At 39.3% G+C, this 27742-nt stretch overlaps 1 protein-coding gene across 1 annotated transcript; it reads right to left on the bottom strand.

Annotated features, from left to right (window-relative positions):
• Window positions 1-434: 434 nt before the first annotated feature.
• CHMP5 (charged multivesicular body protein 5) lies at window positions 435-27740 on the bottom strand. Its single transcript, XM_036739300.1, has 8 exons — window positions 27567-27740; window positions 19344-19448; window positions 15552-15598; window positions 12505-12598; window positions 12350-12421; window positions 9994-10102; window positions 3558-3670; window positions 435-1760 (listed from the first exon to the last, which is right to left on the bottom strand). Exons 1-8 carry the CDS (start codon window positions 27633-27635, stop codon window positions 1710-1712), a joined length of 660 nt encoding a protein of 219 aa, XP_036595195.1. The 5' UTR covers window positions 27636-27740; the 3' UTR covers window positions 435-1709.
• Between the last annotated feature and the right edge of the window lie 2 nt (window positions 27741-27742).

Below are 27742 nucleotides of genomic sequence, written 5' to 3' on the forward strand. Positions count from 1 at the left end.
AAATGTAATTGGGAAATGTTTAACAAAACAAATAAAAATACAACACAACATAGATAATGTTAATTTGTGGTTTTCTAAGTCAATGAAGAGTCAACTAATTTCTATTTTAGTTTGACTCTGCTTATGTGCAGGGTAGTCTGAAAGTCATTAACTGGTCCAAGGCTTTCAAAACACAATGCCTACCTTGAAAAAGTAAAAAATAGAATAAGCAAACTGGATACATGTGTTAAAGTTATAAATGTTGTGCCAGAGTTACTTTTCCAAAATACAGACCTAGAAGACTAAAATGTCATTTTTTGTTGCCCTCCTCTGTTACTCAGCATCAGGGATAGGCCAACAGAGACGAGATTAAAGCAATGCAACAAGATAATACAGACCAAGGTAAGGTCCCTATAGTAAAAACTGTAACCAATACCTCAATGATAAACATTACATGCAATTCTCACCAGCAATATTTATTCAACAAATATTTATTGAGCATCTACAATGTGGTAAAAACATTAAGCTTGTATAATACTTTACAAAGTGTGTGTTCATATGTTATTGAACACGTATGTGAAGTGGCGCAGTACAGTGGAAAGAACATAGGATTTGTGGTCAGAAGACTTGGGTTTGAGTCTCAGCTCTCCTACTTACTACCTGTGAGACCCTGGGCAACTCACTTCCCTGCTCTGGGCCTCAGTTTTCTCATCTGTAAAATGATGCGGTTAGACTAGAAAACCTCTATGATCCCTTCCAGCTCTAAAACCTACAATCCTATATTAAATTTATTTAATTTTTGCAACAACTGTAAGATAGGCAAGTAAGCTATGACTGCCACTATGTTACAGACAAGATGACTAAGGCCCAGATAAAATGACTAATCCAAAGTCACCCAGCTAGTCGGTTGGCAGACACAGACTTAGGATCCAGGTCTTCTGGCACCCAATCTAGTGCATTTTCTACCATACTGTCCATGACACAATGTCATTGGCAAATTTTGGTTTTTAGTGGAGCTTTTAGGTTGAAGGAAATGTTATTAAATTATATCCTTTTGAAAAATATTTATTGAGTATAAATACATTTAAGTGTTAGGATATAATTTCATTAATGATTATAACTCAGCTGTAATCCTGAAGAAACCTTAGAATTAAACATTTATCTATCTTTAAGACAAAAAGCATAAAAAAACCAATTTAAATATTGAAGATAGTGATGATTCACTGACATAGAGACACAACAAAAAAATCTTAATTAAAGACATTTCAAATTAGTGTTTTTCACAATGGTATGTATATTTGAACTATTTTTAGAATTACAAGAATGGTCCAAAATAGTTTAATAATCTTGATAAGGAAGGAGGTCTTATAAATACATCACTTCTTTTATCAAGTTATCAGGAATTAAAGAATTTAGAGAAATTACATATCCTTGGTTTTAATTATTTCGGAAATAAAATGTAAATAAGTGAAAAATAGGAGTCCAATACAACCACCAATATTTTACAAGCTTTTCTTTTGTAAAATGGAAGGAATTTTTAAATCTTATATAAAGAAAGTGCCTATTAAATGAATCAGTCCTCTAAATGAAAAAAAAAATAGTGTACTAAACTTTTTCAGGGAAAGGAACAAGGATATGCAAATTGATTATGGTGACATTGGAAAGGCAAAATATTTCCCAGTTTTCCATAATTTGTGTTTATTATACATAGCGTACTGTTAAAGACAGCTCTATGTAGCTGGAATCTGTGGCAGTCCAAATTCATCCACCAGTACACCATCCTGCAGGGGGAAAAAGAGCTCTTAGTATCACATCTATAAAAAATTTATAACCAACCATTAGCAAAAAAACTTATTCCTGAAGTTTATTAAGCAAAACAAACAATCCCCAATTATCAGTAAAGAGGGAAACAAAAGAGAAAGCTTTTAAAGAAATGAGGAAAGAAATGGAAAAATGAAGCAATAAGGAACCAAGAAAGAAATTCATAGGAGAAAAAGGGAAGAAAATGGAGAAGGCTAGAACATAGAACAGGGAAAAGAGGGTAAAAGAAGGAAAATAAATGAGATATGTAGTTGAAAAAAGAGGGTATGATAGTTTAAAAGAGAGAAAAAACTGGGGAGAGATAAAGGCTTTTCCTTTTTTTTAAAATTTTCTTTTTTGGCGGGGGGAAGGCAGGGCAATTGGGGTTAAGTGACTTGCCCAAGATCACACAGCTAGTGTGTCAGGTGTCTGAGGCAGGATTTGAATGCAGGTCCTCCTGACTCCAGGGCTGGTGCTCTACTCACTGCACCACCTAGCTCCCTCCTAAGTCTTTTCTTTCTAATTTAACTTTGAAATTTAAATATATGTGTGTGTATATATTTATATGTGTCTATTTTATGTATGTATATACAAACATAACACTTCACTTTCAAGTGAAGCATTTTCCTTTTCTGGTCTCTTGAATCATTCTGACTTAACTCATCTATATAGTAGAGAATGGCATATTGTAATACTTCTATTAATGATGAGTGTAGATTCCAGTGACTCAACTTGTACACAACGTTGGAATAGGGAAAAGGTCAGGAGGCAGAGGGGCATGTGATACTCATGTGCCAGAACAGAGGAACCTTTAAGTCCTTGAAAAAGCCAGGATACAGCTTCCTCTCCCTAATTAAGAATTAGGTCTTTAGAAGTCATAGCTGGGCCAGTCCTCCGAGTTCATCTTATATAAAGAGGAGGAAGTAACCATTCTTTCTGACCCCATGCCCCTTGGCTCTCTCCCTTGGTAAAAAATAAAATAGAAACTGAACTCATAGTATGATATTAGGTCCCTCCTATGCTAGATTCCCTCTTCAATTCTTACCACCTTACTGATGATGCCTTGAAATCCTTCAATATGTAACAAAGCCTTTTAATATATAGTTAGAAATTAACGACTTCACACACAAATAGCATATTAATGGGGAATTCATTTATACTTAAGTGCAATCCCTTCACTATTCACTAAGTATAAATGCCTGATATGAAATGAGAGGCAGCATGATGAATAGTGGAAAGATGTGGGTTCAAATCTGGCTCTCCCACTTATTGTCTGTATGACCTTGGGAAAGTCATTTAAATTCTCTGGGCCTATTTCCTCATCTATAAAGTGAGGGAATTGGAGTAAATGACACTTCAGGTCTTTTCCTAAGTCTATGTTCCTATGTAGAAGATTTGCAGTTATCAGATAACTCAATATTGGGGAAATAATTAGCAAAGTAAATCGTATTTTAAAACAAGCGATATCAATAGATGAAGAAAAATCTAAAAACAGATGTCAAAAATTGACATCTCTTTTATGTTAACTGATAAAACTTATATAATCATCATGATAGCATGGACTGCAATGTTTACTGGATAATACTTCTGTATCAGTGTGCCAACATCTGTTGGACTACATTTATATTCCACTGCAGGAAAACTTGATTAAGGCAAATCTAAGCTTAAAGGAATAAAGACACTTCTCACCTTGATACTTCATAAGTGCCTTTCAAATTCTCATGGCTGGTTTGTCAAGAATAAAACCTTATTTTCCTATCAAAAAACAACCTTCCCACCTTGTTTTTGGCATCACTGGGAACACCTTCAGGAATCGCTGGTGCAGATGCTGCTTCGTCTAAGTAAGAGCTGTCTTCGTCAGCTAAGAGCTCATCACCAAGTGCATCCAATTCTGAAAGAAAACCAGCGAACTCTATTAACTAGTCAACTTTCTAGGAAAAATATATTTGAGAAATTAGACAACCAAAATGCCAAGAAAATTATGGCATTTTAGCAAGTGTGAAGCAAAGTATGGAAAGGCATAAGAAATTCCTTTGATTCATATACATTAATTCATTTGTTAAACCTATCTTCTTAGTAGGAAAAATAAAAAAAAAAATCCATGGAGAACTGGCAGTATGTTGCTGTGGAAAAGAGAACTTAGTGAAGTTGGAGGACATGGGTTCAAGTCTAGCCTCTGCAACTCACTATCTCTGTGTGATCTTGGATAATTCACTTACCCACTATGGTCTTAGCCTCCTCATCTGTAAAATGAGGTTAGCTTAGACCAGAAGTTCTCAGAGTGTGGTCTGGGGACTCCTACAGGCCCCAGAGACCCTTTTCAGAGGGTCTGTAAGGTCAAAACTATTTTCATAATAATGCTAAGATGTGTAAATTTCTAATATAATAAACATCAGGGAAATAACCTACATAAACAAAAGCTCTTGGCGGAAAAGAAGTTCCTCAATAATTTTTAAGAATGTAAAGGTAGTCCTGAGACCAAAAAGTTTGAGAACCACTATTCTAGACAAACTGAGGTCCCTTAAATTATAATCACTGTTGGGTGAGAAGAACACAGTTTTACAGCTGATCAGATCTCAGAGTTCATGTAGTTCAACCCCGACATTGCAAAGATGAGGAAACTGAGGACATGAAGGTTAAATGGCCTGCCCACAGTCACAATGTTGCATATATTATGGCTAAGCCCATCCTGATGCAGTTATAATACAACTGATAATTAGACACAAATCCTTTCTTTTTTTTTGCATCTGGTTTTTGCAATTCAATACAGGTTATACATGTATCGTTATGCAAAACACTTCCATAATAGTCATCTTGTGAAAGACTATATTTTTCTCCATCCTGTCCTGTGCCCCATTTATTCAATTTTCTCCTTTGCCCCTGTCCCTTTCAAAAGTGTTTGCTTTGACACAAATCCTTTCTGTTCTCTGACTGAGTAAAGAGAACCTGAAAACCAGATACAAGTGTTCCATACTGGATGGTGCTCACTTTTCCAGCCAGGGACTGTGGTACAAATGGTTAGTGAGAGTGTGGTACAGTCTTGAGCAAAAGTGTCAGACATGCAGTCAGATTAAAATGCACCAGATTAAAATGTAATTGGGAAATATCTAACAAAATAAAATAAAATGAAACATAGATAACTTTACATTTTTTAAAATTTAATATTTTTAGTTTTCAGCATTGATTTTCACAAGTTTGAATTATGAATTTTCTCCCCATTTCTACCCTCCCACCCACTCCAAGATGGCATACATTCTGGTTGCCCCGTTCCCCAGTCAGCCCTCCCTTCTGTCACCCCACTGCCCCCCATCCCCTTTTCCCTTACTTTCTTGTAGGGCAAGATAGCTTTCTATGCCCCATTGCCTGTATATCTTATTTCCCAGGTGCATGCAAAAACAACTATTTTTTTTGAACATCTGCTTTTAAAACTTTGAGTTCCAAATTCTCTCCCCTCTTCCCTCCCCACCCACCCTCCCTAAGAAGGGAAACAATTCAACATAGGCCACATGCATATCATTATGTAAAACCCTTCCACAATACTCATGTTGTGAAAGACTAACTATATTTTGCTCCTTCCTATCCTATCCCCTTTTATTCCGTTTTCTCCCTTGAGCCTGTCCCTTTTTGAAAGTTTTTGATTACCTCCTCTCCCTATCTGCCCTCCCTTCTATCGTCCCCCCTTTTTTTATCTCCTTCCTCCTTCTTTCCTGTGGGGTAAGATAACCAACTGAGTGTGTATGTTATTCCCTCCTCAGGTCAAATCCAATGAGAGCAAGATTCACTCATTCCCCCTCACCTGCCCCTTCTTCCCTTCCTACAGAACTACCTTTTCTTGCCACTTTTATGTGAGATAATTTACCCCATTATATCCATTTCTGCCTCTCTCAATATATTCCTTTCTCATCCCTTAATTTGATTTTATTTTTTTAGATGTCATCCCTTCATATTCAACTCACCCTGTGCCCTCTGCCTATATATATATGTGTGTGTGTGTGTGTGTGTGTGTGTGTGTGTGTGTGTGTGTATGTATGTATGTATGCATATATATTCCCTTCAGCTACCCTAATACTGGGGTCTCATGAATTATACACATCATCTTTCCATGTAGGAATGTAAACAAAACAGTTCCACTTTAGTAAGTCCCTTATGATTTCTCTTTCTTGTTTACCTTTTCATGCTTCTCTTGATTGTTGTGTTTGAAAGTCAAATTTTCTATTCAGCTCTGGTCTTTTCACTGAGAAAGCTTGAAAGTCCTCTATTTTATTAAAAGTCCATATTTTGCCTCGGAGCATGATACTCAGTTTTTCTGGGTAGGTGATTCTTGATTTTAATCCTAGCTCTGTTGACCTCCAGAATATCATACTCCAAGACCTTAGATCCCTTAATGTAGAAGCTGCTAGATCTTGTGTTATCCTGGTTGCATTTCCACAATACTCAAATTGTTTCTTTCTGGCTGTTTGCAATATTTTCTCCTTGATCTGGGAGCCCTGGAATTTGGCAACAATATTCCTAGGAGTTTTCTTTTTGGGATCTTTTGCAGGAGGTGATCAGTGGATTCTTTCAATTTCTATTTTTCCCTCTGGCTCTAGAATATCAGGGCAATTCTCCTTGATAATTTCTTGAAAGATACTATCTAGGCTCTTTTTTTGATCATGGCTTTCAGGTAGTCCAATAATTTTAAATTATCTCTCCTGGATCTGTTTTCCAGGTCAGTGGTTTTTCCAATGAGATATTTCACAATGTCTTCCATTTTTTCATTCCTTTGGTTTTGTTTTATAATATCTTGATTTCTCATCAAGTCACTAGCTTCCACTTGCTCCAGTCTAATTTTTAAGCTAGTATTTTCTTCAGTGGTCTTTTGGACCTCCTTTTCCATTTGGCTAATTCTGCCTTTCAAGGCATTCTTCTCCTCATTGGCTTTTTGGAGCTCTTTTGCCATTTCAGTCAGTCTATTTTTTAAGGTGTTATTTTCTTCAGTATTTTTTTGGGTCTCCTTTCACCAGTCATTGACTTGTTTTACATGGTTTTCCCGCATCACTCTCATTTCTCTTCCCAATTTTTCCTCTACTTCTCTAACTTGCTTTTCTAAATCCTTTTTGAGCTCTTCCATGGCCTGAGACCAGTTCATGTTTTTCTTGGAGGCTTTTGATGTAGGCCCTTTGACTTTGTTGACTTCTTCTGGCTGTATGTTTTGGTCTTTTTTGTCACCAAAGAAAGATTCCAAAGTTTGAGTCTGAATCTGAGTCTGTTTTCGCTGCCTGGCCATGTTCCCAGCCAACTTACTTGACCCTTGAGTTTTTCGTCAGGGTATGACTGCTTGTAGAGTATGGAGTACTTTGTCTGAAGCTTGAGGGGCTGCACTGTTGTTTCCAGAGCTACTTCTACACAGCAAGCTCTGCCACGCCAGCGCTACTCCTCCCCCAAGAACCGCCAACCTGGACCGTGACTCAGATCTAAGCAGGCTCTGCACTCCAGCTCAGATCCGCCACTTAATTCCTCCCACCAGACGGGCCTGGGGCTGGAAGCAACTGAAGCTGCAGCCCTATAAGCAGCCTCAGAGCTGCATCACCTCCACTGCCCCCAGGGTGGTGGCCGAACCACAAACTCCTTTCGCTCTGTCCCAGGAGCTTTTCCCATTAACCTTCTCTGTTGTCTTTGGCGTTAGTGGGTTGAGAAGTCTGGTAACTGCCACAGCTCACTGATTCAGGGCACTAGGGCCTGTTCCACCCGGCTCCTGGTCTGGTTGGTCCTGGCACGGCCCACGCTGGGCTCTGCTCTGCTCCCAGCTACATGGGATAGACCTTACCCCGCGACCATCCAGGCTGTCCTGGGCTGAAGCCCTGCTTTTTTCTGCTATTTCATGGGTTCTGCAGTTCTAGAATTTGTTCAGAGCCATTTTTATAGGTGTTTGGAAGGACCTGGGGGGGAGCTCACGCAAGTCCCTGCTTTCCAGCCACTATCTTGGCTCCCCTCCAATAACTTTACATTTTAAAATTGTTAATAAGCAGCTCATGGGGACTGTTACATACGGTTTAATGGCCTCTATTTCTATTTAACTTTGACACAACTGGTCTTAAGGACACCCTCACCTGTCAACCTAATGAAGGTAAAAGTTGTTAGGAGGAATGAGACATATCTATATAAAATCAGTTCCTTGTAAAGATCTAATTTAAGTTTTCATATTTTGTATTTTGGCCCAAGGAAACATGTTTATAACTTGTTTCTTGATATGGAACCAAGTTATAATCAATGTAGTACTGTTTCAACTAATGTCACTGTTGATTAAATTACCTTAGTAATTTTGCACTTGTGGTTACCTATTCATGTGTATATTTCTTATTTTCTCTACTAGTTGGTAATCTCCTATAGCGAGTGCCTTGTGGATCTGAAATCAGAACCTTAGTTCAAATGCTAGCTCTGCCACTTACTGTGCTGTGTGAATTACTTGGAATAAGCAATAATTTTGATATAGTTTCATTTTACGATGGCAAGGATCATGCAAGTGTACTTCTACTGACACTAGGCTGACTCACAATATCTGATCCAAAAGGAAACTGGATTAAGCTGGTTTTTCCACCTTATAATTAGCTCTCAGCCAGAGAAGTGCTGGATTTTGTACCACACACGTGTTTCATTACTCTTTTGTTGTGTTTCAAATTCTATGGTCTTTAAGAATGCTCACCATGCTAAGGGAACATGCAACAGTTGTAGTGCTTAAAGAGCAACTTTTAGCCAATACTGAAGCAGGATACTGTAGCAGTTTTAAACAGTTTTCAATTGACTAAATCAAGTATTTCAAGGATCAAACCCATAATGAAAACAGGACCACTGAACCACAAAGGAAGGTGGTTAGAAACCAAAAACAATGTCCAAACCTGACAAAAATATTGCTGCAACAGTCTAATTAATCTTTAGAATACCAGTAAGAACTTTCTGAGGGGCCTGGAAGTTAAAGGAGAGATTACTGATTTCTCTATAACAGGAATGCTTAGCCTGAGGTTGATTATCTTTTTTACTTTTTGGCAGGGCAACTGGGGTTAAGTGACTTGCTCAAGGTCACACAGCTAGTACATGTGTCAAGTGTCTGAGGCCAAATTTGAACTCAGGTCTTCCTGACTCCAGGGCCAGTACTCTACTCACTGCACCACCTAGCTGCCCTCTCTAGTTTTATTCTTGACCTTTCTATAACACTTGATACTAGGGACCGCTTCAAGTAAACCTCTTCTCCTTCGACTTCCAATCCCATTGTTCAACCTTGTTCTTAGCTTGCCTCTGACTGATTATTCCTTTGTCTCTGTTAGCTCTTCTTGCTACTAAATATTGGTGTTTCCCAAGGTTTTCTGTTCAGTTCTCTCTTTATCTGTGCTCTTTAATTTCATCAGCTATCATGGCATCAACCATTTGAAGAGTACTTCCAAATGTTAACTCCACCTCTAACCTCTCACTCAAACTCCAGGTTCATATTTGTGTGCTAGACTGCTTCATTTGGATTCCCCACTAGAAATTCAACCTCAGCATATTTAAAACCAAATTGATTGTTATGGTGAGGAAACCAAAGTTTAGAGATTAAGTGACTTGCCCAAGGTCACAAGGCTAATGTTAGAACTGAGATTCAAATCCAGCTATCTCCTTCCTTCAGGTGTAGCATTTCAGGTACAGAGAGAGTAAAAAAAAAAAGATCATGGAAAATAGGTTAAGAGAAAGAGTGAAGTGTGAAGTAGAATGGTAAAGGAATCCAAAGAAATAAAAAGGAAAACATTCCATAAAATAATGGAGTTTGAGGGGGCTAGAATTTCACAATGTCTTACTACCCATCCAATATAAGGATCCCTCTGACTGAGGCTGGTCACCTTGGCCTCTTTCCATAATATTTCTTCTTTTTCCTTCAGCTTTACTGATTCTAAAGAAAAGGGAATTAAAGAAACAAATACAGACAGGAAAAAGGAAGTCTGTCCTTCCAGAAAAGGCAAGTTAAGGACTAACAATGGAAAATGTAGGAAAACCAACCCTGAAGGCTCTCAGGGACACCTGCCTCCCTATTTCTTCCTTGTGAGTTTCAGCTAAATGGAAAAAGTAACTAAAATTCCTAACATTTCTGTTTCATATTCTCTTTCCCTTTAGTTATCTCATAATTTTTACCTTTTCTTATGGAAAACTGGCAGCCTCAAGCACTGAATGAAAAGGACCAAAAACAACTGGTTCTCTGTTACTCACCTGCCTCTAGGTCGTCTTCATCAATCTCTGGGGTTCCATAACTCCGGCTTAGTGCCTCTTGGATTTCATTTGCATCTTCCATCATGTCTTCCAGTTGGTCTTGTATATCCTAAATGAATTTTTTAAAAAGCATTTACTAACATATTATTGTTTTCTGTACCCTCCCTCTTCAATTTTGAGGAAATAACTTTTTCTTCTACCAGTGGGTTCTTTGGTTGTTAGCAGCAGGAGGAGCTACTCTAAATCCTTGTTAGAAGTTAAATGGTCAAGAAGAGAAAATTTAACGGGAAAACAGGGAGAGAAGCAAAGCCCCAGAAAAAATGCTGGTAGAAATAAAAGGAAGAGAACACTAAAAGAGCTGTTAACAATGCAGGAAATGTCACAAACAACAGCAACAGCTTTAGTCACATAATTCCCCCCTGTTTTTAGTAACAAAGAGCTACTTAAAATTCGAGAAATTGTGTGGGTAAATAGGCTAATTTTTTCTTTTAAATTTAAGTGTCCTCCTCAAGCTTATATAAGGAGAAGACTTAAACATAAAAATTAAGTAAACATCTCTACTGGCAACCCTTGATTATCTAAGTTAATGGATGAAACCATTGCCACTAGAGGAATTAAGAAATTAGTTCTGTTACACAGGGCAAAGGAGAAATGAGAAGCACTGCTTGGATGGCACTGATAAAAGACAGAAAGTGAGAATCCTATTAGGCCAGACTTCTTAATCTTTTTTTGTGCTATGGACCCCTTTTCCAAACAGTGTTTCTAAATGCATAAAATAAAATACGTAAGATTACAAAGGAAACCTACTTTATTGAATTAGTTATCAAAATAATAAAAAGAGCATGCATTTTAGTGCACATTTCTTTAGTGTGTTTGTTTCTCTGTCTTGCTTATTTTCCTCCCCTTTTTATGTTTGTTCAGGTCTTTGCTAATTCTTTGTGCGTTGGGGGTGGGAGGAGGTGGCAAGGGTGGGATGCTATTTTCGATATCTACCTGTAGGTTCCTTTGCTAGAGAACCTGTTGTAGTTGTTAGTACCTTTCCCAAGCATTTGGAAGATCTCCCCTCTAGCTTTCTTTGTATTACTTTCTTTATACAGTCCTTCTCTTGTTCCTAATCTTTCCCTACTTTGTTTCTCTTTGTTATTAACTGCCTCTAAAATTTAGAGGTTCAAGAAGAAATGAGTTGTAAACATATAGGAAAAAGAGAAGAAAAGGAATCACATAAAAGAAGACCAAAAGAAGTTTTAGAAGAATGAAAAAGTTTAGGAAAAGTGACAAAAATTAACAATGGGATTCAAAACAATACACACAAAAGTAGAACAAAGAGAATGAGATTCAAACACAGAGTCAAAGAAGGACAGACAGAAGATTGAAAAACCAGGGGAAACAATTAACAAGTCCACAGAAATTTAGACAGAGGGATACAAAAGGATGAGCAGGAGACAGCAGGGAAGTAGGCAGAAGACACAGGAAAAAGGGAACAAAGCAGGCAAGCAAATCTGTAAGCTGGTGGGATAGAATGAGACAGTGGACGTTTGTTACTTACCAGGCAGAAGAGAGGCAGAAAGGGTATAGAACAGGTGGAGAGGGCATGGTACACACAAAACATGGCATGATGGATAAACATACCGGACAGAAAGACCAAAGGCATCCCTTTCCTTATAACACATGGCTGTGTCTAACACACTCAGATGGAAAGTATAACATTCTACCTTATTTTAATCTACTCAGTTTTACTGTTTAAGTATTTGTATAGCAAAGGCTATTTCTTCAACAAATCCTTCCAGTGTCTTAACCTATGTTGCAGAAACTATGCTTATGCATAAGATACAAAACTATATAAAGAGGTTTTGTGGAGATAGAGGGTTTGTGGAGAGCAGTTTGAAGAGATATTACTGAAAAAAGTAAGGAAGGAATCTGTAAGACTTAGAAAAAATAAAGAGTGAATGCTCTTTTTCCTTTACTGAAAGATACAGAAAAACACAGCAAGACTGTTCCTCTGTAGATTCAGCACCAGGGTCTAGGGTGATATTACTCTTACCCTCTTTAAAAATCTTCCTGTTAAAGATAAGCAAAGACCAAAAAAACCAAAACAAAACACTGACAAATTTCTACAGCCCCAGAAAGGAAATCTCAACCCCTTCCAGTTAAGGAGCACACTGTTCTTTTACAGATGGCTGCTTCCTCAGACGATGAAGTTGAAAACTGAATACTTAGCTGAAAAAGGTTGAGAGCACGTGAATTAATACAATCCCCCCATCCCTTCTGAAAGAAAATCCCATTGCAGTGATTTATTAAAAATATGAAGATGTAACACCAGTTTGAGCTGAACTGACAGAAAACAGCACAATCTCACCTCAATTTGATCAATTTTGACTTGCTTGTATGCCTTCTTCATTTCTTTTACACCTAATTTCATAGCATCCACCTAGAAAGGTAAAAAAAAAAATTAAGTACATGTGATGGTTCTGATAGATTTAAAAATTTTAAAAACATGATTTTATTCATTACCGTTGTTTTGGTGTCTTTCAGTGACTGGATAGTATAATTTGCTTGTTCCATATTAAAAGACTGTTGTGAAAGATTGTCCCGTTGTTGCTCATACCTATTCACATTCAAGGGAGAATGTTAAACACGAGTCAGTATAGGTACACAGGGAAAAAAAATATCACAATTAATGCTGCTGAAAGGAGGCATCATCAAAGCTGGAAACAAAAGTCACCAGGACATCTGGTTATTCACCAAGATTCGGCAAATCCTGCTTTGCCTAATCCCACAACTGCCAGGGGATCCTGTCTTGTCAGACATCAGCTGATGACAATTCATCAAATCCAGTCTTCATAACCTCAACCTGCATCACAGAGGTCAACCTTAACTCTGTCTGCTCTGTCCTGGATCCTAAGGAAATTTTGCTTCTGTTTCTGGAACTGAGCAAAGTGATGTCCTTCCAAGACTGCTGCTGGCCCACCTGCCTTACTTAATTCTCACCCTACCTCTCTCAGACCCAAGGGAGTGACTGCTTTAGGATCTTTCTCATTTTCTTCTACTTTCATCCATGGAGCACCTGCCCTTCCTAGAAAGCATTTGAACCCACATCCAAATGCTATAATCCCTTACGTCTATCCGTCAGTCCTCACTCTAATAATAACAACGATAACAGCTAACATTTATATAGTGCTTAGTATGTGTCAGGGGCTTTAAGATGATCATCTCATTTGATTCTCACAACCACTCTGGGAGCTGGATGTTATTATAATTCCCATTTTACAGATGAGGAAACTGAGGCAAATGTTAAATGATTTGCCCAGAGTCATACAGATAGTAAGTGTCTGAGGTTGGATTTAAGAACTCAGGGCTTCTTGTGCTCCCTCCACTGGAGCACCTCACTGTCCCTCCAGAAATCTTCTACCACTTATGCCCCTTCCCACCCTCACCAAAGTCCCTGCAGCAGCTGAGGCAGATGGGGGTGAGGGGAGGAAGAAAGAGAGTCCCTACTGTGGCATGATGTAAGGGGGATTTGGCAATAGAATTTTTCTTTTGTGGGGGAGGGAGAGGAAGGTCCTAAAGGGATAACAACAACAACAAAGAATAGGCATTTATATAGTTTACATAATGCTTTAAAATTACACAGTGCTTAAAATACCAAAAAAGTCTCCTTTGAGCCTCACATACTGTGAGGTAGTCTATTATGACTAGTTATTATTATCTCTATTCAAAAGATGAAGATACTGAGTCTCAGAGAGGTTAAGTGACTTCATAATTAGTGGCAGAGCTGTGATCTGATCCTAAGACTTCTATTCCTATGCTAGCAATTCTCAAACTTTTTGGTCTCAGGATCCCATTACATTTTAAAAAGTTATTGAGGATCTCAAAGGGCTTTTGTGCATATGAGTTACATCTCTCAATATTTACTGCATTAGAAATTAAAATGTCTTCATTATTATGGTCTTGTGTTACTATGTTCTCACAAATTCCCGGAAGGAACTCAGAGACCTTGGGGTGTTCAGACTATACTCTAAACTCTGACAACTGATGTCCTACACAATGGTGCCATAAGTTCATGCTCTTTCCAAGTGAAACTTAGACTACATTTTTCTCATAGAAATAAAGGTATAATGATGGTTAGATTTCACGGTGAAGTTCAGCTATACCACAGATTAAACAGGTACATATGGGTTATCCTGGAATCCAGTGATATCTCTTTTTGGCATGGTATCTACTGGAAATGTGTCCCAAGTTTTAATCAACCAATTTACATATGAACTTTTGGAAAGCAACCTGAATGTAGGTTGTAAACAAAACACTTAACTTCAACTTCCAACTATCAAACACTTAAATTCAATCAGCTAAACAAATTTCTTGTATTTTTCTTTTTACTATTTTTGTTAAAGGTAGACAAGGAGAACAAGGGAAGACGAAAGCTACATTATAATCCCTGATCTTTATTTTGACTCTTTGTATCAATTCCATCCTCAAAACTTTTATATAAAATTGGCTAACAAGGAATAATACTGATTTTGCATTTTATTTCTCTTTTCCATTCTTTGGTATTAATATAAAAAAGCAGGGTGTAATGACAATTTAGATTTAAAGATCTTTCCCACCCATTAATAGGCCATGCATGTGACCTGCTTATGTCACAGGAAGCCTAAATTATGTGGTGGGAGGAGCTTGCTAAGAGGAAAAGGAAAGTGTGTCACAGGAAATGGAGAGAGAATAGTTAAGAGCTGAGGGAGAGAGAAGACATGTAGTAGCTGTGAGTGTATTTGTGGGAAGGTCCCAGCAGGGGAGCAGAAGGTTATGGGATGGTGAGGCTCCATGCTGTGATACTGTGTTTTAAGTTCCTTGCTGTTATGATAAAAGTGAGCTTACTGGTTGTGAGAGTTAGTTGCTTGGTTATGGGATCTGGTCCTCTGGTGTCTGAATAAATGTTTTACTTCTTCTACCTTCTATATGGAGAGTCTCTCATATTTTGCGATACAGAACTACACAGGCATATTCATGATTATCATCAATGTTGTGTTTATTGCCTTGTTAATATACAGGGGAATGCACAAAAGATGTCCAATAACATGAAGAAAGGAGAATTTTTTTTTTAGAAACTGCATTATCTATTCAAAGTAGATAATTAAAAATGACCTATATACTAAAATGCTCACATCACTGAAAATAAGGAAGGGATGGGAATTTTGTATCTATTATATGTGGTCAGAATGGAGAAAATCCTCACAAAGATTTCTACAATGTAGCCAATGCCACATGCTATAGAGATACTAAATTTTCTGCACATTACAGTACTTGTAGGGGGAAAAAAACAGGTCATAGAAACATAAAGTTTAGAGCTGTAAGTGACCTCAGAAGATCATCTGGTCCAACCCTTTCATCTTACAAGGAAACTGAATAGGGTAATAAAGTGACTTGCCCCACATAACTGTATATGTAAATACTTAGTAAACAGAGAGTGCTCATAAAATGTTAGCTAAAATACAAAAAAGTAGATAAGTATTTTTCTTTATATGAAACAAGTTTGATTTAGGGAGATTATGGCAATAACTTACATTCGCTTCTGCTTTAACACTCTCAAGGCTTTTTGTTTTACCATATTCTGAAAGCAAAAAGAAAATTACACTTGAATTTAAAGAAGCTGAAAATTAACCCAGCTGAATTGCACAAATCCCCCAGTTTCACTCACTTAGCATGCAGCTGCCTGCTAGCAGAATTGTGGTGACACTAGCTTTTCCTCCACAATAAATCTGGGGATGCACCAAGGCTATGTCCAAGTAGCCTCTTTACTCTTAACTCTTGGGGAGTTAGACCATTCATGGCTTCAACTATCATTCCTTAAGCAGCATAGGTTGAGAGCTATGATTGTAGCCCAGATCTATCACTGACATTTATCTCTATTTCTCCCTGTTACCTAAATGTCCTTGAATTCCATGACCCAAAACCAAATTCATCTTCTTTGGGTTTATTCCCTATATATGTATACTCCCTGTATATGTACTTATTGTCTCCCACAAAGGAATATAAGCTCATTGTAAACCGAAATTGTTTCATTCTTTGTATTCTCAGTGTATACAGCACAGTGCCTGCCTGGATCTTCTCAATCAAAATTCCAAGGTGCTCCCATTAAACCATATCCTCCCGAAACACAGTTTTAACAATTTATTAGATTATTGTTTAACCTCCTGAAATCACTCTAGTTCCATGGAAGTGAAAATTCACCCAGCCTATAAGGTCTTAGGAAAGGTAGTAAGATAGTAAGAGGGCAAGCCCAAGGCTTTCACTACTGGGGCAGAGTCCCAGCTCTCACCTTTACTCCAGTCAAACCTCTAGATCAAGTCCTGCCCTACCCTGTCTTGTCTGTCCCTTCTCTCATCAGCCTCACCCCTTTCACCTGTGCTTTCCCCGTCAATCAGTCATGGAGTATTTGTGAAGAGTCTACTGACCATCAAGTACCGTGGTAGGCGCTGGGGATAGAAGTACAAAGAATGAAACAACCCCTACTCAAAAGGAGCTTACACTGTAATGGAGGAGACAACATATAAATTGTATGTACATATACTCTATGCATAAAGTATATATGAAGACAACATATAAAGCATATATAAATATATACATCTACATAAAACAGAAAGTTAATAAATACATATACATACACACACACACACACACACACACACACACACACAAACACACAGAGTAGTTTTTTTAAAAAGGTGGTTTGGGAAGGAGCATTCTAGTGACTGAGGGAACACAGAAAGACTTTTTGCCAAAGATGGTGCTTGAGCTATGTCCTAAAGGAAGAAAGGGTCTTTGAGGAAGTGTAAGGAGGGGATCCTAGGCTGGTGTGATGAAGGTACTGGGAGATGACTTGTTATAGATTAGAAGCAGTTTTTTGGCTGAGTCAAAGGGTACAAGATTTGGAGTAGTGTCCAAGGAGGCTGGAAAGATGGGTTTAGGGTCTGGTTCAAGCTGAACCAGAGATTATATCTTATCCCAAAGGCAACAGGAAGCCAAAGGATTAACTGAATAGGGCAGTCACATGGTCAGAGCTATATTTAAGGAAAATTACTTCGACAGTTTGGAGAAGACAGACTGGAGTGGGGAGACTTGAGGAAGGAAACCCATTAGAAGTATCCTGCAATAAGCCAGAGGGCTTGAACTAAGGGGGCAGCTGAATGGGTTAGATTTAAGAGATGCTGTAAAAGTAAAAATGACAAAATGTGACAACTAATGGGATTTATTTCTCCTTATTTCTCTCCTAGCTGCACTCCTTTAAGACTACTGTGACTGACTTCTCCACCTTGCCCCAGAAGGCTCATTACTGGGATAACCTCATCATCCTGCAAGACCTCGCCAGCCTTGGGACTCCACCTCCTCACTACCCTCTGCCTCTCTGACTGGAGGGTGGGGCCAGGAACTTCAAACCTTCATTTAAGGAAAAAGCTCAGCTCAGACATCTCATTTGTCACATGGCTGCACTATTCTGGGACTTCACCAAGCCCCAAGCTGACTACCTTCTCCTCTCTCCTACCTTTTGACTTCCTTTTGTATGTTGTCTTCCCCAATTAGATTGTAAGTTCCTTGAGGGCAGGAACTATCTTTCTTGTTTTTGTATTTGTATCCCCAGTGCTTAGCACAGTGCCTGGCATACAGCAGTTACTTAATAAATGTTTATTGAGCATTGATATGCAGGATAAGGAAGAGTAAGCTGTCAAGATAGCATGGAGGTTATAAAGGTGGGGTACTAGAAGGATGGTGGGGTCTTCAACACAAAAAGAGAAGTTTGGTAGATGGGAGGTTTCAGGAGCAAAGGTAAAGAATTTAGTTTTGGACATGTTGTGTTTAAGATGTCAGTCAATAAATTTTTATTAAGTGTCTACTATGTGCCAGACCAGACACTGTGTTAAGTGCTGGGGATACAAAAAGAAGCAAAAAATAGCTCCTGCCTTCAAGGAGTTCACAGTCTAATAGGGGGAAGAAGTAAGAGACAAGAAAACAAATATACACAAATTATATGCAGGATAAATAGGAAATAATTAAGAGAGGGAAAGTCACTAGAATTAAAGAGGGGCTGGGAAAGGCTTCCTATGGAAAATGGAATTTTAGCTGGAACTTAAAGGAAGTCAATGAAGCCAGCAGGTGGAGATTGATAGGAGATAGGAAGATGACCAGGCTGAGAATTGAGAGGTCAAGGGGTTGGAGATCACAATGTTGATGAAAAGCAGGGTTTGGTAGGGAGAGGTGAAAGAGCCAATAAATTATGGTCATATAAAGGTATTTCAGAATTCTTGAAAATGGAGCTGGTACACTTGTGGGTGATAGCAAGATCAAGTGTATGAATATCTTTGTGAATAGCTGAGGTGGGGGGGTAGCTCATGGGAAGTGAGCAGGTTGAGGAACTGAGTGGTTAGGGTCTTTGAGGGAGAGTCACTATGTATGTTGAAATCTCCTAGTATGACTGAAAGAGTTGCAGAGGAAAGAAAAGAAGGGGAGTGACCTGGAAGTCTGTAGATAATAGCTACCAGAATTTTGATTGAGTAGTAGATATGAAGCATATCTCCTCCTCCTCAAAAGAAGAGAGGTTACAGAGCAATGGGGGTAAGGAGAGAAACTGGAAGTAAAGAGTATTCCAACTCCTCTGCCTTGATGAGTAAGCCAAGGGGTGAAGGTACAGCCAGTACTGGAAAGGTGACCAAGGGAGGCTGTGTCATTAGGTGGGAGCCAGGCTTCAATAACAGCTAGAAGATGGAAGGAGTGGGAAAGAAAAGATTTAGGATGAAGGGAAGTTTGTTGCCTATGGAAGAGGCATTCCAGAGAGCAAAGTGGAAGGGGCATGTGGTGTCTGAGTAGGAAGTTTGAGATGGGAGGGTTGAGAGAGATAGGAATAAGCTCAAAGAATTCAGTGAGGCTGGATCTAGGAGTCATCTGCAGAGAGATGGTAGTTAAATCCATGGGAGCTACTGAGGTCACCTTGAGTGTGGAGAAGAAGAAGAGAACCTAGGAAAGAATCTTGAGGAATATCTGCTTTGTATTAATCATTTATCTTTGAACTTCATTCCGTATTATAATAATATGTTTGTGTTCAGCTAATTTCCCCACTATTATGTTGCAAACCCCTTCACAGAAAATACTATATCTTATTCATCTTTGAATTCCTCTAAAATTCTTTGCACGCAATTGATATTCAATAAATGTTTGTTAAATTTAACTCAATTATGTCCTCCTTGGGGTGTTTCTACTGTAATTCTCAACAGCACCTAGTACAATGCTCTGCTCCCCCACCCTCCCAAGGTATTTAAGTCACTTAAGCATTTAAAAATGTGCTGAGGCACATTCCATCTTACCTTTGCAGGTCCTTCTCTCATCTTTTTTATCTGATCTTTATACTTTACTAGCTCTGAATCAAGTCTAGAAATCTTCTTGTCAATTGATTCTGCCCGGCTATCAACCTTTAGAAGGAAAAAGGAAGAATGGTTATTTCAATTTAATACATAATTATGTAATGTGGTGTGTTGCAGAGCAATCTTATTTGCTGCAGCTTAATTTAGTTTCAATTCAGATTGGTTCAAAAATGACACAGAGTCTCAAGTTTGATATATACATATGTAGTACTAGTAGTTGTTAATAATAATAATAATAATAGTCTCAATCAGTTAGTGAACAACAATAAAGGTCTCAATCAATAAGTCCTAATACTTATGTCATAATCAGAAAATCTCAACAGTTGTGCCACAATCAGTAAATCTCAACGGTCATGTCACAATCAGTAAATCTCAACGGTTATGTCACAATTAGTAAATCTCAATAGTTATGCCATAATCAGTAAGTCTCAAGAGTATGCAACAATCAGGAAGTCTCAACGGTCATGTCACAATCAGTAAATCTCAACGGTCATGTCACAATCAGTAAATCTCAACGGTTATGTCACAATTAGTAAATCTCAATAGTTATGCCATAATCAGTAAGTCTCAAGAGTATGCAACAATCAGGAAGTCTCAACGGTCGTGCCACAATCAGTAAACCTAAACGGTTATGTCACATATAGTAAATCTCAATAGTTATGCCACAATCAGGAAGTCTCAACAGGTATCCAATATTACCACAGTTGATCAGCACCAACTGGGGAATTATCTACATCTGGATCATATGGCTGGGGAGGCCTGGGTCAGCCTCCAGAGTCCCGATGGGAAGGTCCCAGGCTACGGATCCGTACCACGGTGAGGACCTCCCAAAGATGGCTCAGGACTACCCACCATTAGTAGTTCCTTCTAACCAAGAAGGCATTTTGCCAATTAAATGTGTGATTGATGGGAAAGGAGTTGTAATCAAAACATCCTTGAGAGCATTTCTGTTTAGGAATGTCTGATTCCAGGAGGGGTAGCCAGTCCTCCCCAGTAGCAGACATCATAAACAATCCTTCAACATCTAGCTAGGAATAAGATTAGTTAGTCAGATTGCAGGCATACTGAGAAAGATCAGAACGTCCTAAATGAATTTATGCATTCAATTCAGCCCCACATTCTGCCGAGCTCATCTGAACAAAGGAAGTTATACAATTAAGAATACATAAACCAAAACTTAAAAATATAAGAATTAATATACCAATAAGGATTAAATCAATCAAATAAGATGTAATTGATGTCCACCAGGATTATGTTGGGAATAACTGGGATCTGGTAGACATTGCATCCATCGAGCAATCTCATGCAGGTGGTGAATCCAAGTGTCTACTTGCCTAGAGTCGTTTACATACACACAACATGAAGCATTTATAACCATAGATACTCCTCCTTTATACAAAACAGTAACATTGGGAAACCAATATAAGCAATTATTAGGTAAACACATACAAACACTCATCTTGTTAAAGGTTACTCTATTAGTAGTACAATTATTACATGCAATATGAATGAAATTTTCTGAAAAAGCAGTGAGATTATCAAAAGTAACACACGTGTAAGTGAAGGGACCTATCACTGCTTGCATATCTACACTGATAAATACAGGGCTATAATGTTTACTAAGATTATATGTAATGTTATAAAAAGGAGCTCCAGAAAGAAAACAAGGGGTATCTATTATAGTATCCTGTATGAGTTCCACTAATAACGGCATGGTAGTGTACATAAAGCTACAATAAGGTGAAGGCAGAGTCTTGTTGTTGCTCAGTGTGTGGGCAGTTGGCAATCCTTCTTCAGCCTGAGGATGTTGCTTGCAGACCAAGCAGTTTGATGGTCCTGAGGCAGCAACTGAAGTTCCCATCATACATGACAGAAACAATGTTATTGGTGCCTTGTGCAATAATTTTGGCAGCCCTTGGTCTTTCACCAGGGTGTTGTTTTACCCAGACTTTTTGGCCCACTCATGAGTAACTGCTAGGCATAGTGTCCTTGGGCTGGGGAGAAATGTGATCTTGAAATCAGGGTCCAAGCACAAGTATCCTATCATTCCCCACCTTAAACAGATGGGACCCAAAATCTTTTGGGGGTAAGGGATGAAGGTCTTGGCTTGTGAAACTGCTTCATGCTGGGATTGGATGTAGAGCTGTCTCTGCCTCATGGAGTTCCCCCATTCAAGGGGTTGGTTCTTTAGCCAGTATCCAGAACTTGGCTGACACTAGGTCCAGAGGGTAATGGGTCATAGTCTCAGATAGAGGGTGATATCCAGCCTGAGTGGTCATCTTCAAATCTTCAAGTGGAGAGCACTGAGTATAGAGGAGACAAATCTGGCAAGGAGATTAAGCAAACAAGGGCCAAAAAGGAGAAGGAAAATGACCAGAAGTGAGGTGGGTGAAGGAATACTCTCAAACTTCCTCATACCCTCTCAACTATCCAGGGAAAAGAAGGGCTTGAATGACCCCCATTTGACCCCAAACCTTCTTATCTGCTTTCCATATTTTCAATTAAACCTTTATTTATCTTTCCAAATCTCTTGAACCCATTACTCAGATTACTCAACTTTCCTTTACATTTCAACCATAAAATAAGGTAGCTCATAAGTTACTACTCTTCACTAACATAACTGTACTTATGAGGGGCTGATACTAGTGCTCCCACCTGCTAACCCCCGTACATACAGGAAGACTGTTCTGAATGGGCAGAACCAATCCAGATGAGGCTTCCACTCAATCCCTTCCTTTCCACACACAGTAATCAATTAACAATTTTAGGTTTTAGTATTAAAACAGTAACTCCAAGTAACTTAGTTAACAATCCGACAACTTTCATAAGTGATAGCCAAATTGTTTTAGCTGTAACCTCCTCTTTAACTACAGGCAAGTATAGTATTATTATTAATAATAATAATAATAAATGTCTCAATCAGTAAGTGAATAATAATATAGGTCTCAATCAGTAAGTCCCAATACTTATGTCACAATCAGTAAATCTCAATAGTTATGCTACATTCAGTAAATTTTAATAGGTCTCAGGCTCCTCTATACAACTGGAGCGTGGAGGCGGACTCCAGAAGATGGCTCAGGACTACCCACCATTAGTAGTTTCTTCTAACCAAGAAGGCATTTTGCCAATTAAATGTGTGATTGATGGGAAAGGAGTTATTCTCAAAACATCCTTGAGAGCATTTCTGTTTAAGAATATCTGATTCCAGGAGGGTGGCCAGTCCTCCCCAGTAACAGACGTCATAAACAGTCCTTCAACATCTAGTTTAAGATTAGTTAAGAGTCAGATTGCAGGCATACTGATAGAGGTCAGAATGTGGTAAATGAATTTTTGCATCACATGCAGGCACACATGGCCAGAGAAGAGGGAAGGAAGAAGAGAAAACATACACATTTAGTAGAGAGTGGTAGATAACACCACCTTACATTGGTATAGGACTTGGACTTTCACATACATTGTCTTATTTAATCCATACAACTCTGTGAGATAGGCAGGACCAATCTTATTACTCCTGTTTTATAAAGTAAGTGGTTTTTTGCTTCCCAATCTAATGCCCTTGCCCCCATATCTAGGGAACCACACATAATGTTTAAATTATGAAGCTGCCACTTTACTGCCCTGATGCTATACCCCCACCCTAGAATCAGGGCATTCAGGGACTGCCAAAAGCCATCCAGTTTAATTAATTTTTATGGAGAAGTCATGCAAATGAAGTATCCTCAATCAGCAGATCAAAGATTCATGGCTTGATGTGATATGGCTTTTCATCCACTGATATACAGTGAAACAGAGAATCTCAATATTAGAAGACACATCAGAGGCACCTCCTACAACCCACATCTGGAAAAGCATCCCTCCAATAACATCCCCATAATGATCCTCTTGCTGTGCTTAAAGATGATCACTGAGCCCATTCCATTTGTGGATAGCACTAACAGTGAGGAAGTTTTCCTGATATCAAGACTATATCTGTCTCTTTGTCCCACAGCTGGGCTAATTCTAGCCTGAGGACAAGCAGAACAACCAGAACCTTTCTTCCACATTCCAACCCTTTAAATACTTCATGTTCCCCTAAGTCTTTCCTTCAGGTTAATTTCTTCAAACCATCTTTCTATGGAATGATCTCACGACTCTTTACCATCCTGATAATCCTACTCCAGATTATCAATCTCTCTCCTAAAATGAGGCATTCATAACTGCATATAATGCTCCCAAGGATGTGGTTTGACCAGGACAGAGTATACTGGGACTATCACTTCCCAAATCTTCATATGAGGTCTCTCAATGAGGCCTACCGTTCCTATTATTCTATTAACTCTTATTTAGCCTGCAGTTCAGTTAAATCCTTTATAGCTTAGATGGTTTTTGTGAACTGCATTGGTCAAAAACAGTATCACCTCACGGCTGCGATGAACTTAAGCTTATCTTGGCATAACAGACATTCAGTCTGGTATTGGGCCCATAGCTAAAGCCTTTCTAACATGGCAGAAAGTGACAAAACATAGTATTTGACTGGTCATTTTCAAGAACCCAGGGTTACCTCCACACTACAAAAAAGGCATCCGAGAGTAGGACTTTACCGGAGGTTCTCAATGAATACCTTGTGGTACAATTTTCACCTCTGTACAACAATGTTGCCTGCAGCTGCTGTGGGGGTGCACGGCCAATAACACCAGCACACAGGAGGGCTGCTAGCACAGATTCTTTGATCTGCTTTTCTAAAGGAAAGCAACTTTAAAGGGGTCAACACTCTTACCCTAATCAAACATTTATATATATATCATTCACTTAGTTCAGGGAAAAGTCAACACCCTGAACTTCAGAGCAAATACAAGTAGAAATTATATAAACAGAACAAATAACGCAAAGCAACATACAGGCCTCTAATTCTCTGTCCATAGCAATACATACATAGTTACCAGAGAGACAAGCACCAACATCTGGGTTTTCAAAGCTGGGAGGATCCTTAAGAGCTACCCAGAGTCTCGTCTGGCCAAAACACAAGAACACTCTTCCCATGAGTGAGCGCCAAAGCAAAATGCTAACCTCTGAGTACATATACCCTTCTTCAGGGTCAGAGGGCATCACAACCCTTGTGACCTAGGTTCATGTGACTTAGGCTTCCATGTGACTTAAGCAGGTCACATGGGCCTATTATTAATGGATGGGAAAGATTTTCCCATCAAGCAAAAAGTACATTAACAATACAACACCTCAGAATGATGAATGGTAAGGTACTAGATTGTAAAAGATGACAGATAACAGTCAGAAAACCGGATTTCCAGGGCTGACCATACTATTTCCAGTTGAGTAACTTCAGTTCAATCACTTTACCTTTCTAAGACTCAATTTTCTCACTTGTAGGAAGCAAGTAAGAGGAATGAAAATCTCTTCCTTATATACTTTACAGGTTTATTGTGAAGGTAGTGAGATATAGTAGAAAGAGTGCTGAATTTGGAGTCATGGGCCCTGAGTTAAATTTTTTTGTTATTTAGTTACTAATCATCTATGAAAGTCTCTCAAAACCTGTTTCCTCATATGTGAAACAAGAAGTTTAGATTAGATGACCTCTGAGATCCCTTACACTGCTAAATCTATGAAACCTGTGATAAGCAAAAATAATGTATGTAACACTATATATAACTGTAAGCAATTATTATTAATGATTAAAGAGAAGGTATGTTTTCTCTGGAGTACAATGATAACCCTTCCCATTTCAACAGCAAGCATTCATTAAGGGCTTAATAAACACTCAGTTCTCCCAGTGGAGGAAATATGTAGAGATTAGGACAAAATGGGATGAGAAGGTATGGATAGGTTGAAATCTGCTCAAGGCAATATCCATCCAAACTAGTGGAATCACGAATCTATAACTATATATACAGAACTATAAAAGACCAGTGGTGTCAAACTCAAATAGAAACCTAACGTGCTGCATATTGACTAAGAAAAGCACATATTAACATTGTGTATGTTTTACTGTATTTTTATTTGTTAAATATTTCCTAATTACATTTTAATTAGGAATGTTAGCTGCATGTATATTTGATATCTCTTTATTAGACCCCAAGATACAATGATGAAAACAGACACCGTTCTTACCCTCAAAGAGCTTCCAACATAGTAGCAGCAGCGAAACAGTATGACCACAGGTAGAGGGGTTAGCCTTGGGGTCAAGACGGTCTGGGTCCAAGTGTGACCTGGTATTTACTGTGACCCTGGGAAAGTCACTTGATTGCTCAGTGTATCTGACAACTCTCTAAAGTTGTAAATGGTGGAGTAGTTGCTGATCTGCATTGGTTGAGAGGGCTCCCTACCCTGAAGAAATCAGTGCTTTGCACAAAAACAACAAAACAAATTGCCATCATGTTTCCTAGCAGGATGAGCACTAGATCTGAAGTCAGAGCATCTGGATTTAAATCCTGGCACTGCCACTCAATATAAGCCACATCCACTCTCTGGGCATCATTTTCCTCCTTTATTAAAAGGGATGATATCTAGATTCTATCCGGATGAATTAAGAGCAAAGGTTCTGAACCTTTTTTGGTGTGTCATGGCACACACCTCTATATTTTTGACAGGTTTGGTGAAGCCTATGGATTCTTTCTTAGAATAATTTAAGAATCATAGTTGAATGAAATTCTAAATTTCAGTCAGAGGTTAAGTGAAAATAAAGATGTTATTTTTTCCCACATCCACCTTCACTGATCCCCTGAAATCTAAGAGGTGAAATCCCACTAGCCTTGGTATTCAACCTCATCACCACCCTCTGTCTTGTCTCTAATTGGAGGGTGGAGCCTCCTACTTTAAACCTCCAACTGAAGTGATAACTCAGCTCAGACAGCTTTTCATTTCTCACTTGGCCACAATACCTTAGGATTTCTGAGACTTCTCCACTATGCCCCACATTGGGTCCCCCATTATACTGTAATACCCTGAGAGCAGGGACTGTCTTTCTTTTTTCTGTATTTGTATCCCCAGCACTTAGCACAGTGCCTAGCACATAGTAAGCATTTAATAAATGTTTATTAATTAATAAATGTTTATTGAAGGGGGAATCCATGGACCACAAGTTAAGAATTTTTGCTCTAGCCAGCTCTGGACTTGGAGTCAGCAAGACCACTTCAAATCCAGCCCTGGACACTTTCTTGGGGCAAGTCACTTAACCTTAATCTGCTTCAAGTTTCCTCAACATCACCTATGTTTTATTTTATTTATAACCTCATCTGATTTACTGTATTTTTATTTATTTTGTTAACTATTTCCTAATTACATTTTAATTAGAATTGTCATGGGCCACGTTCGTGCTTGACACCTCTGATTTAGACCCTGCGATCCAATGATGAAAAGAGACACAGTTCTTGCCCTCAAAAAGCTTCCAGCATAGCAGCAGCAGGGAATCAGTATGACCAGGGGCAGTGGGCTGGCCTTGATGTCCAAAAGACCTGGGTCTAAGTCCCACCAGATAATATATTGTGATCCTTGGGGCAAGTCACTTAATCTCCTGTCTGCCTCAGTTTTCCTAAACCGCAACAAGAACATGATAGTAACGCCTACCTCTCAGGGTCCTTGTGAAGATGAAATGAGAAAACATGGGTGAATCATTTGGCCAGCCTTTAAGCTCCACACCCCTAGATGTGTATTACTGTCAACTATTATGATCATCGGATTCTACACGAACGGCTCTAGATTCTAGAAGGAATGAAACCGGGGTCCTGCTCCCGAGGGGCTGGTGGACACCTTGAACCCCTCTCCCTCCCATCCTCTCCCGTAGGAAAGGAAAGGAAGTGGCCCCTGGAGAAGGGGGTGTGGGATGGCATCTCTATCACTCCCCAACAGGGGCACCTGGTTCTTTTCTTTCCATCCCCGCCTCCTCCTCCCCCTCATTCTTTCTGGTCCCCACCATCAAGTTCGTGCCCGGAGGTAAAACCCCCGCCAGTCCCGCGACTCTCGGGCAGATTCGCTTCCGGGGTTCCAGGTGGGGGCTGGAAAGGGGGAGGCACTCCTGGCCCTCTCCCCCTCCCCCGCTGCGCGACACCCCCAGGTTCTCGGGCAGACTCGCCCCCCGCAACCCAGGGGAAGCGGGCCGGGCCGGGGTCCCCGGCAGGTGAGACAAGGAAGCCGGGGCTGGGGAGTCCCACCCGGCCAGGGACGGCGCTAACTCACCGTGCCGATGCAGTCTGTCAAGCTGGGTGGCGGCGCCTTGGGCTTCGCTTTGCCGAAGAATCGATTCATTTTTTTCAGCTACCGAGGGTCTCAGCTGTAGGAAACACAGAATTCCTAGCAAAACCGGAAGTGAAACTACCACACTTCCTCCTCCCACCGCACCCCGGCCTCGCTGT

This window comes from Trichosurus vulpecula, chromosome 1 (assembly GCF_011100635.1).
Source record: "Trichosurus vulpecula isolate mTriVul1 chromosome 1, mTriVul1.pri, whole genome shotgun sequence".
Taxonomy (NCBI): domain Eukaryota; kingdom Metazoa; phylum Chordata; class Mammalia; order Diprotodontia; family Phalangeridae; genus Trichosurus; species Trichosurus vulpecula.

What these genes read in the sequence shown, in the direction of transcription:
- CHMP5 (XM_036739300.1), bottom strand. Translation starts at nt 27,635, where the DNA reads ATGAATCGATTCTTCGGCAAAGCGAAGCCCAAGGCGCCGCCACCCAGC. An exon ending in TGACAGACTGCATCGGCACG is followed by an intron (nt 19,449 to 27,566) that starts GTGAGTTAGCGC and finishes TTCCTTCTAAAG; the next exon opens with GTTGATAGCCGGGCAGAATC. An exon ending in TGAAGACGACCTAGAGGCAG is followed by an intron (nt 3,671 to 9,993) that starts GTGAGTAACAGA and finishes GTTTTCTTTCAG; the next exon opens with AATTGGATGCACTTGGTGAT.